Below are 11,386 nucleotides of genomic sequence, written 5' to 3'. Positions count from 1 at the left end.
ATGTACTTTTTTGTGTGCTTTCGTGTTTTATATACATTTATTTGCGTTTTATATGCAACTGGGGGATTTATGGGACTTTTATTTTATTTATTATAAAAAGATTTTTAATGGGTTTTTTTTACATTTTTTTACTTTTCCACTCTTGAGCTTGAACAAGTGTTCATCCGATTGCTTGTTCAAGCCCTTACACTGCAATACACTTGTATTGCAGTGTACAGTATAAGTAACTGAGCATTCCGCGCACTCTGTTACTTACAGCCCGGACCTGCCAGGAGGCAGAACCCAGCGAGAAGAGGAACCGGGAGCCTCGGGGCACACGCAGGACCCAGGGGTTGCATCAAGTCAAAGTTAACTTTAAAGGTCTAACGTCAAAAGTTGATTTTCTGGATGATGCCAGTAAACTGGGTCATGAAAGAAACAGGATTTGGAAGGTGTTCAACTGCTTGACAACATACAGGTAGTGATTTATTAGACCAATTTCCAATGACAGGTTCCCTTTTAAAGTTAAAATCCAACAGTTATTCTACACAAGAAGTCCATGACAAATGGTAAATGAGTGTCCAGGCATAGGCTGTCCCCACAGGTCTAGAAGTCATGAAAAAATTGTAAAGGGAACTATAATATTACCCTAGATAGACATTAAATATTAGGAATTATAATGAAGAATGTTGAAAAAGAAGCAATCGCCATTTCTGCCTGCAAAGGCTTGTAAGTAAATGCGCAATGTAATTCTAGGGAGACCTATATAGTGCAGGTGTAAGACAGAGTATAATTAAGAAAGTAATTGCAATGCACTGGACTGACTCTGTCCTACTTTCCTCATACCAAATCATGTGGAAAAGAGTCCAGAGAGGAGCCGTCCTCTGCTTCCCGACCCTACATTTCCTATGAATGGAAGTTAAAGGGTTGTATTTAAATATCTACACACTAATCCATATAATGGGATTGATAATAACAAATCCGGTCCCTAATCTATACACTGATGAAGCTGTTAAACTAAATCACAAGCAATAAACAAACCGGCTCTTATCCGGCACAAAGAAATCAGAGGTCCATTATCTGATGTAGTGTAACTTAGCAACCAAACAGTTTTGTGTCTCTCATCTAGAGAGCAACTGCTGTCTACATAAACATGACAATTACCCAGTATTTCCAGGGTGGCAGTACTTGGCTCTATGTGGCGCTTTTCCAGTGTATTGAAAAAAACAAGTATCATGATAATTTGTAATATTTGCAACTGTGGCAATAATCTATTAGATGAGTTTACCGCAGCACTTTTCTTTCCCGTAGACACCAATGTTTTAAAAAGTAATTTCATGGAAATTTATGATTTATCATTATGCACAAACAAAACAAGCTGACACAACTAATCAGAAACTTCTAACACAAACTAGAAATAATATGGCTCTGAGACATAGCCAGAAAGAACTTAAAAGTAGGCTAATGGGGGCCATGATTATTTCATGTGTGGTTTATTTCTAAATAAAAACAGTGTAAAATAAATAAATTGTTGAGGCTCTACGGAATACAAATTTAATTAAAGTCAATGAAAAGTAACAAGATTGTGAAAAACAAATAAAAATAGAAATTATAACCTATCCTTATAGCTAGATACTAGGTAACCAAGAAAACACTCTCAGGAAATCCTAATACACAATTGTTTGTGTTCCAAATCTAAAATTAAAGAAAGCACCTTTGATAATGGACTAAAAGTTAAGGTGCATCATTCCATATGTCCAGAAAGAAGACACCACCAATCTGCACCCACTGGCAGCATAAAAAGGCTCAAGGACCTTGCAGTGATGCAGGAAGCATGTGATCAGTCACATGCTTCTGACATCACTCCAGGTCCTGCAGAAACACAGTCCAGATAAAGAAGGAGAAGAAGAGAGCAGCGCAGAGGTTCTGTCAGAGATCGTGTGAAATGCTTCATCAGCTCTTCACCCAATCTCCAGGACAGCGGTCAGGAGGGTCTGGCAGTGCTGGATCCTCCTGACCTTCAGACTATAAGACACGGGCACTTTTTATCAGGATATTTTTCTAGTTTTATAGTCCAAGAAATAAGTATAGAAAGAGGGAGAGTGTTGAAAGGGTAACAGTACTTGGCTGTGTGTGTTGGTTTTTCATTGCAATAAGATATTTTTTTGCAACTTTTAGAAAACAATATTGTGATAAATAGGGCCTGGAGGAGGGAGGCCTTATACTATTCAAATCCCCCACTTTCCCCCAGCCTGAGCTTAATTAGTCTAATGGGGTCATCCAACACTACTAAGGCTGCAGAAGAACTCTGGCTTAGCAGGGAGACGGGCTTCAAAGAATTTCCCCAGTCATGGCATATCCACAGGCTTGAGCTGATTTTCCCTCCAATTTTCAAACAGGAGACAAAGAGTCATAAAAACTCTTAAACCAATACGTTGATTAGGGACAGTTATGGAGTTATGGTCCATCTCAGCCCAAAGGCAATTACATTTTTTGGATTTGTTATCATCAAGGGATCATAGTGGCCCAATTCAAATTTAGTAAAGCATTCAAATTTAGCTAGTTTGGGGTTGTACGACTAGCCTAAAAAAAAGATCCCACTTTCCAGTTTGGGTAACATACCTCCATAAAGCTGGTGATATACATTGCAGGCGTATTGACCATATTGTAGATTTCAAGGTTGGGCTATTCATCTTATATTCCCCCAAGTCCCAGTTTATCCCAATAGTGTATGTCGGATAAAATAGGAATTGGACGATTGTGTTTAATTGCCATATCCTATTTTTTGTCTGATGGACAAAAAGGGTTGTTCAGCTCCTTTAATGGTAACATGAATGGATGAAAATTTTATGAATTATAAACATACTTGCCCTATTAAGAACTATGGTACTAATAGGGGAAATGTCACCATTTGTGGGTCAATACTATTTTATTTAAGTTTTTTGTCATATAGGAAAAAAAACAAAGATTATAAAGTTGAAATGAGAATGGAAGAGAATATCTGTCACGTCTAGACCAAACAGGACAAAACAGTAAAAAACCCAACACCAGCTATATACAGGCAGTCCTGAAAAAGATAGAGAAACAGAAAACATCAAAATATAACATTGACAGGGAACAGAAGGGGAAAGGGTAAGGGGTAAGGGTAAGAAATGGGGAGGTGAAACAGGAAGTAGCACTGTAAGGCCCCTTTCACACTTGCGTTTTTCACACGCGTTTCCTGCGTGTGCTTTTGAAGCACAGAAGTTTCATTTTTTTTCACGCGCACAAGTCTATGGAGACGCATTAAAAACACATTGCACTCTGAGACACTTGCAAGTGCAATGCATTTTTCACGCATCAACTGCCATAGAAAAGATGGAGCTCAGCCCTGAGTCCATTGAAATTGCATTGAAAACGCGCGTGAAAAACTGAGACACTGAACAAACTCTGACTGAAAATTAATTGCACTCTAATACAAAATGTCAGTTTTTCACTGACCAAACCCTGATCGCACCCTGATCAGACTCTGACGTGATCTGCAACGCAAGTGTGGAAGGGGCCTCAAAAGGAAATTTACCATTACCATTTCTTCTCTGGCAAGACAAGTATTCATTAAAAAATAGTGAACACAAAAACTGAATTTGAAAATGTAGGTTATATTCTTGGGACACATTCCTTTGACTAATACAATTTTTTTTTTCAATGTATTTAAAGTTTGTTTCTTTATAAAGAATTGGTGATATACCAGGAAAAAAAGAAATCTTCTACCCTACAGAGAGTTGAATAGCTTTATAATAGGCTTTAAAACAGTCTGCATTCTTTTCTCGATTTTTTGCACTAAAATTTCGTAGCAAGGTTTATGGGAAACGACAGATGCCTTTAATGAAAAAAGTATTCTGTGTGCTATATCTCTGAGGAATACCTTCTGTCTTTAGCCTTTGTTGGATTTTACTTATCATCTTCTAGGAAGGGAATTGCACTCTTGACATTTTCCTATGTTTGCCTTAGATCTAACATCTCTGGTCCCTGAAAGTCGTTCCTGTTATCACCCATACAGTATGAAGAAAAAAAGATTCTACTTTCCTCAAAAGTCCAGTATTCTTACATCTATACTAAGATGATTGGCATTTGACTTTTTCCCTGTAAAAATTTGCCTAAAACTTTAAACGGAGGCCATAGAAGATCTATTGTAAAAGTTCATATTACTGGTTTTATGGTCGTTGCTCTAGTGACAACAATAATTTTTTTTGATTACTAAAAACAAGCCACAATTCTGGTACAATTTGTACAACAGAAATTGTATGAACTAAGCCATCCTATAGGTCAGTGGTGGGGAATCTATGGCAGAGTTGGCACTCAAGCTTTGAGTCTTGTCTTGTGCTAGAATGATGGCCTGACAAGACTCCTGCATTCCCAGGAAGCTTAAGACTTTCCACACTCAGTGCTGTTTTTAAGCAACACATCCTTGTCTTCCCGTGACTGAAGGAAGAGAGAGACTGTTTTCAGAGGGCCAGATCATCTTTGAAGTTTTTGCTGCGGGACCCATAATTCTTCCTGTAGGCTTGAACGATAAGCCAAATTTGCCCTATTTCTTTCATATTGGTGTCTTCAGGTTAAAGGGCATCTACTACCAGGATGAAGGATTGTATGCAAATGAGCCCAAGGGGCTCAGGCTCCATAGGCGTTAATGGAGCCTGGAGCCCCTCTGGCTCATTTGCATACAGCCTTTTGTCCTGGTGCTAGATGTCCTTTAAATTGCTGTGTTGACACTTAGATAAGTAATAAATAAGTAGGTTCTGGTTGTAGTTTGGGCACTAGTTCTCCAAAAGATTTACCACGGCCACAATAGCTGGTATAAACTTAGGGGGTCATTTATCTTATCTCGATTTGTTTTGGCTAGTTTTTGCCTGTCTTTCTTCCGTCTGCTACTTTGATAATTTATCAATCTCACTTTTGCCTAAAAATAAAAGTGTAGGTGGGCACCTCCAGGTTGTGACATCAGCTACGGGCAATGAAGCCAAAACAGGACAGCATGTTTGTAATTGGCCGATCTGAAGCATGTGATGAGTCACATGCTTGTGACATCACTAGAGGTCTTACAGCCCCTCTCAACAAGCCTCCTGTTGTCTCTAGCTGTACTATACTGTTTTCCATGGCAACCAGAAAGCATGGCAAATGGGGATTAGCCTGGGGGGTAAGTTAAAACCATTGCTAGCTGCTAAACAGCTGTATTATAGAATTATATAAGATTAGAGAAATGCTTATTTTTGCCTAGTGCAGAGTAAGGCAAAAGTTTTTATACTTTACAGTTGTACTTTAATGGATGTCAATCAGGAAGTTTCCAACTTTTGCTGGAAAAGCTAGAGATGATTTTAAAAGTAGGGCTGATGGATATCTCAGGCTGGATCTCAGGCTAGGAAGAAGCCAGGTAACTTTGGAGTTAATCTCTAATGTGTATCACCATTTTATGCCAAACTCAGTAAGGGTAAAATAGAGTAAATTATGGCTTTTCTTTTAACATCTGCTGACACCAGTAGCCACAAACAAGCAATTCTAATCATTAAGACACAACTGGAAAACATTTAACTTTTAAGTTTACAGCTTTATTGGTTGATATTTTATTCTGTCAAAATGTAACATCTTTCACCCATGCTCAGAATTCAGGACTGATTTCAAAATAATTTTATACATGTGTTGTATATACACAAGGTGGCTGGAGAAATGCACCGAGGAAAACAGCATAAAGAGTATATAAAGCACAAGCAGCACACGGTGCGCTAGGCATCCTAATTGCCAACAAGCAGAATCTGATATTGTAACATTACCTTGCTCTACAGGATATAATCTCAGGATATATTGAACATGGAAGTATGATCAACACTTTCTACAAGGAAAGAAGGAGTCTGGACTATGGTGAGTAACTTAAGTCAAACAACCCATCTTAACAAGGACAAGTTAAATTGTTGACAGGTCCAATACACCCATAAAGCTATTGTGTCAGTACTACAATAGACTAGTACAACTAAAAAGTGGCTTGGAAAATAGTTGTTACCTTACTAATGGATAAATAGAAAATAGATTTATTTTCTGTCATGTTCTAGTAAAGTTTGCATTGGATTGGATCACATAATAAAGAATGTCCAAATGACCTCCCTTCAGTTCTGTTCTGTTCTGGTATTTTTAGCTTTATAGGGACTCTAGTGTTATGATATAGTCTAGCTTCAAAACCTTATAACCCCAAAAGGAAACCAGACATGTCGATTTTAAGTCAAGGTGATCCATGGGCCCATAATAAGCACTTACTTTCTGAAATTTTCTTCTATATTTAGCAGCGGTGTGTATAAAAGCACCAGGTCATGGCTTATTTGACAGCCTGGACAACAAAGACCCTGTTTAAATCACATTATGCTCCAAGCTTGGTGAAAGGGAATAAAAATCACCACATATTTGCCAAACATATCCATAGGGCTCTATTTATCCTATAGTGGCTAAAACTATATCATTCAGGCTGATATACCTTCTTTTTGTAGTATGAAAAAATGTTTTAGACTATACTGCTCTACACTGTGTACACAAAAAAGCAATAGGAAAAAAAAATACTGAATGAAATTTTTTTTTTACTTTTGTTCCAGTAGAAACCTATGATGACACAGTGCACTGTACACCTATAGAGTGGTATAGATAACAGACTCCCATCTGACCAGTGATGGCAGCTGACGACAGAGGCTCAAAATGTTACGTTAACAGGGCACTACTACTAGCTCTGTGGAAGGGAACAAATACAGCAATATGTTTGTTGCTTTATGGGTCTAGGGTTGTATTTCATATAGCAAAATAGTACAGTTCCATCATAAATGTGGCTGATGGTGGCACAAGAATCACTATTACAAATCAATTCACTGAGACTTGTTATGTAGGTGCTGGTGTACTATCCAGTATATAAATATGGCGCTCTAGTGCAATAACCTGCTTCAGTATAACGGTATCATCACAAAATAAAGGATTTAAAATTTAAAGGATTATTTCTGTCTCATTCATTATCACAGCTCCTCCTACTTCACAGCTTCCAAAACTCCTATTCCCCTCTATGGGAATCATGGAAACAGAGTATAACAACCATATTCGTCTGTTTCAGCAACTCCTGACCTTGTTGTCAGGAGAAGCCATGTTTGTTGAAGATTGAAATTCCCCTTTAAGTGGTGTTACTATGTATATATAGTGGTAATTGACTGTTGTGGTATGGTATGTTGTATTGATTGCAAAAGAAATGTGGTATCAGATATTAAAATGGTTGCACTCCATGTGCCTTTATCCATTTAGATAGTAAGCAAATGTATAGCTAAAATGCAAGTTGTTGAATTCTATTTTACAATAAGGAAAATAAAGGAAGACAGACACGGGTCCATTCTTGGATGGTGTTTACACAGACTACATGCTTTTTCAGACCAGAATTTGAAAGTTACAATATTGTTGTAGGGCTCTGATATCCAATATACTATACATTGCTGGTTTTAGCACTACAAGATAGCTGGAGAGACAACTTGTATAATAGCTACAGTTTTAGTCATTTTAAAGGAAACCTATGACAGAGAATCAGAAGTAGATGTGATGGTAGATCCCTCCTGCCGACTTCTGCCCTAATCTGTAATTTAATAATCCTGGAACCTAACTCACTAAAAACGTTATTTTAATAATATGTAAATTAACTGCAGAGGCTGCTGCGGCGTGTACTAGCCTGGCCGGGCACTGGGAGCCAAGGCTACTCCACGCCCCAGTAGCCTCTGCAGTTAATTTACATATTACTAAAATAACCATTAGTTAGGTTAGGTTCCTGGATTATTAAAATTACAGATTAGGGCAGAGGCAGGCAGGAGAAAGGCATCAGGTCTACTTCTGATGATTCCTCTCATGGTAGGTTTCCTTTAAGCATAAATGAGGAAGTGGGATATGGAGACTGAGGAGTTACTATTATGTGTGAAGTGATGTTGATTCCTGAAGCAGTATGTCCTTTAAACACCAACCATTTTAATAAAGTCATTTTAAGCAAATAATTAAAACCTAGACAAGAAAAGGAGAAAATAAACACAAATTTCCAAGCCAACAAAATGCTGGTGCAGCATTAGATTGGTAACTGAAACTTCACATCCACTTGAGCTTGTTTCGCCAGGGTTACAATTTCTGACAGCTTTACAACCTAAAGAAGATACAAGAAAATATGAATTATAATTCATGCACCTCAAAAAGAAGGGTCTAATACTTAACAGTCCAGCAGGTAATTTTAATGACTTCATAAACTACCAATATGTATAAGATATGCATTATGTATCCTATTACTAATAACCATAATCCTACAGATAGGTTCTCTCATCCATGGATGCTCCATATACAACTTTGTCTTTATTTTGTATTCACAGTTCATAGACGTGAAAACTTAAAACATCTGCCGAAAAAGTACATTAACGGTAAAATATAATATTATACATAGCATTAAAAATCACACCAACTAGCTAAATAAAAAAGTGAATACCAAAAAAAAAAAAAATGTAGCCCATAAAAGCCATTTATTTTTCGAATGAGGCTGGATACATACAATCAACATCCCCTATTCCCATACAATATGTTTGCCCAGGTTCATAAAAAACCCCACAATTTGACCTTGACATGGCTATGGGTTGCTAAATCACATAAAAATAACTTTGAGATGTCAAATGTCTTGATAGAATGTGGCTTTTTGATCGGTACATTTATTTCCACTCTCCTACTCATGTTTTCACAGCAGGGAGCATATATAGTTTAGGAAGAACAGACTGGATGTTGCCTTAAGGACGAGTTTCGATTAAGCCCTTAAATTTTATTAAAACTACAAAGTAGTAAGAAATTGGACAGAAGAGCAGCCAAACCAACAATAAATGTACTCTAACTTTCATTAATAATTAAATATATTAAAAGCAATTTTTTTAATTTTTAACAAATTTTTCTCAGAGTAAAAATGAAGATGGTCAAAGTGACAGGTGGAGTAGTTTCTCAGTAAGTAAATGCCCTTTCCAAATCTTTTGTAAATGAATAGTTTGTGTTAATATGAGAAACTTAATAATACATGTTATCATATGAAAATGTTTCTATCCCCTCATCCCCCCTATCCCTTCAAATAAACTGCTTAGTTCACTGCTCTGATCTACCCGTAATGATGGCAAAGTGCGCATTACATGTCCATGGATGGAGGAGGTGCTTAGTAGGAGAGATACAGACACATCCAAATGAGTAAATCAGATATCTTATTGTTTTCTGCAAGAGGTCAAATGTATTGCCCCTCTCACTCATGGAGTCATTTTCCTCTAATAGCACTCCGAAAAAAAGGAAGGTGCATCGGACTTCTCGCAGCTTCAGAGGATACAATGTTTTACTAAACGTCAACATCCAGCTTCTCCATAAAATCCAAAAAGCTTTATTAGGTCCTAAAATTAGATATTGAGAGTGCTTTGAACAAACGTAAATGCAAACCAATTCGGTTTGCACTGTTTACACATTGTGTTTACATTATGTTAACATTGCATTTCTGCAAATGCGATATTAGCCCACAACATATAGTTAATGAAACGTAAACTCAATGTGTGAATGCAGCCTGAAACAGCAATTCCTCCTGGCAAATGCTTCTCTTGTTCGCTCATAACTGTTGTAAGAATGTCTATGCAAGGAGGTCTTGCTATTTTAATGTCACATTGTTGGGCTCCGTAAAGTTCTGTGGATTTTAAGGGGGTGCCGGAGAACACATTTTTGTGAAATATATGTGAAAAACTTTTCATGAATCAAAAATATTTGAAATGACAGTCTTTGTCCAAACCATCCTCGCCCTTTGTCCTATGTACATACACCCTTGCCTTCACATAATTGTTTTTTTCAGCTGACAAATGTCTCTTCCTAATTCTTTACATTTTGAACACAAGGGAAGAAAGGAGCATATGAAAATGGAGAAAGAGCTAGGCTTTGATTCATCATTCTCGTTCATTATCTATATTCTAGTATTTTCAATAGTGTCATAAAGGTCCCCAAGTGAAGGGAAAACATAGCAAGGATTTAATAAGAAACTATGAATACCGTATGTTAAAGGGATACAATGCTCGGGTACAAGGACAGGAGAAAACCCAAATCTAATCAAGTATTGGAAGAAATGAATAAAAAAAATTAGCTTTATTTATTATTTAGAGCCTGAAAAAAAAACCATGAAAATATGTTTAGAAGAAGCCAATTCTTTTGATTTACTAGTGAAAAGTCATTTCTTCATGGAAAACGTATAAATATTCAAGATGAACCATTTTCTGTTAATTATAGTCTCATCCATGCTGGCTTTGCAGGACATCAGTGCGGTATAGGGAAAAACTCAATTTAAAAGAACTAGACACTTAGGTAAGAAGGAAAAAAAAAAAACTTTTTCCCGATGGAAAATGGAATTAATTTTGCACATTAATTGTTTAACCCTTGTATTGCTATTATTTCCTAATTTGCAAAAATAAAGCTCTCTTTTTCCATCAAGTCATCACAAATGTGTTCATTTTCCACAGATCTCTGGCTAACACTTTCTTTAATAAATGCTCATGTGTGCATAGGAGGTTGGTCAATTTTGCCCATGATCTACTTGTACAGGGTCTCTTTTTGGCTGCATTTGCCAGGGGGAATGACCACTACCATAGCACATTTACCTTTGCTTGTAATTATAATATAACCTTATTCTATAGTGCATGGGTCTGTAGAGAATTAAACAGTGATGTCAGTTCTACAGTACTATGTGCATTGAACAAAAGATAAGATGTTTCATAAAGCCTCGTTGGATAAGCCAGGTTCAGAGGGCATAAAATCTAAAGCTCTTTTTTCAAAGATCTGTCAATGGTAGACGCTTCTCATCTATTACCATTTTGGCAGCTTCATCCAGATCATCACATGCGAGGATTTTCAGGCCGCTGGCAGTGATCAGTGCTTTAGCATCATCAACTCTAGTACCTGAGGAAAGATGAGAGAAACCACTTAGCTTGGGAGAAATAGGGATCCCATTTTCTGAAGGAAAAGCTGTTCAGCCTTAGCTCTTAAATGTGCAGAGCCAATTGATGGAGGGCTCCCCATAATCTGTTCTCTCTCCACTGATTGCATAATCTGTCATGACTGGTTTGGGGGATTGCTTCAAGTCCCTTAAATTAGCAAATCAACCCATATTTCTTATAGGTTCTTATATCTTCTTATCCTTTTGTCTCTGTGCACAGTAGTCATCCTTTTGACTTTCTCTATTGACGTTTCTATTCTATCTACACCACTGTCTAATTAATCTTTGCGCTCAGTCTACATCACCTCAGCTTCTCCGTTATGTGTCTGGCCAACGTCCGGACAAACACAAGCCTTTAGAATAAAAGGTCATATGATTAAGTGTACAGATTGG

General features: G+C 37.2%; 1 protein-coding gene across 1 annotated transcript in view; it reads right to left on the bottom strand.

The window, feature by feature from the left end:
* Nucleotides 1–5,542: 5,542 nt before the first annotated feature.
* Nucleotides 5,543–11,386, bottom strand: part of SUCLA2 (succinate-CoA ligase ADP-forming subunit beta) — a 55,747-nt gene continuing 49,903 nt past the window's right edge. Inside the window, exons 10-11 of the mRNA XM_072135213.1 lie at nucleotides 10,868–10,956; nucleotides 5,543–8,155 (exon numbers count right to left, since the gene is read on the bottom strand). Of these exons, the coding sequence (XP_071991314.1) occupies nucleotides 8,081–8,155; nucleotides 10,868–10,956 (164 nt within the window). The 3' untranslated portion in view covers nucleotides 5,543–8,080. The remainder of the gene's footprint in view (nucleotides 8,156–10,867; nucleotides 10,957–11,386) is intronic.

This window comes from Engystomops pustulosus, chromosome 2, assembly GCF_040894005.1.
Source record: "Engystomops pustulosus chromosome 2, aEngPut4.maternal, whole genome shotgun sequence".
In the NCBI taxonomy this organism is placed as follows: Eukaryota; Metazoa; Chordata; class Amphibia; order Anura; family Leptodactylidae; genus Engystomops; species Engystomops pustulosus.
Note: the sequence above shows the minus strand (reverse complement) of the source record. Positions and strands in the feature narration are given on the sequence as shown.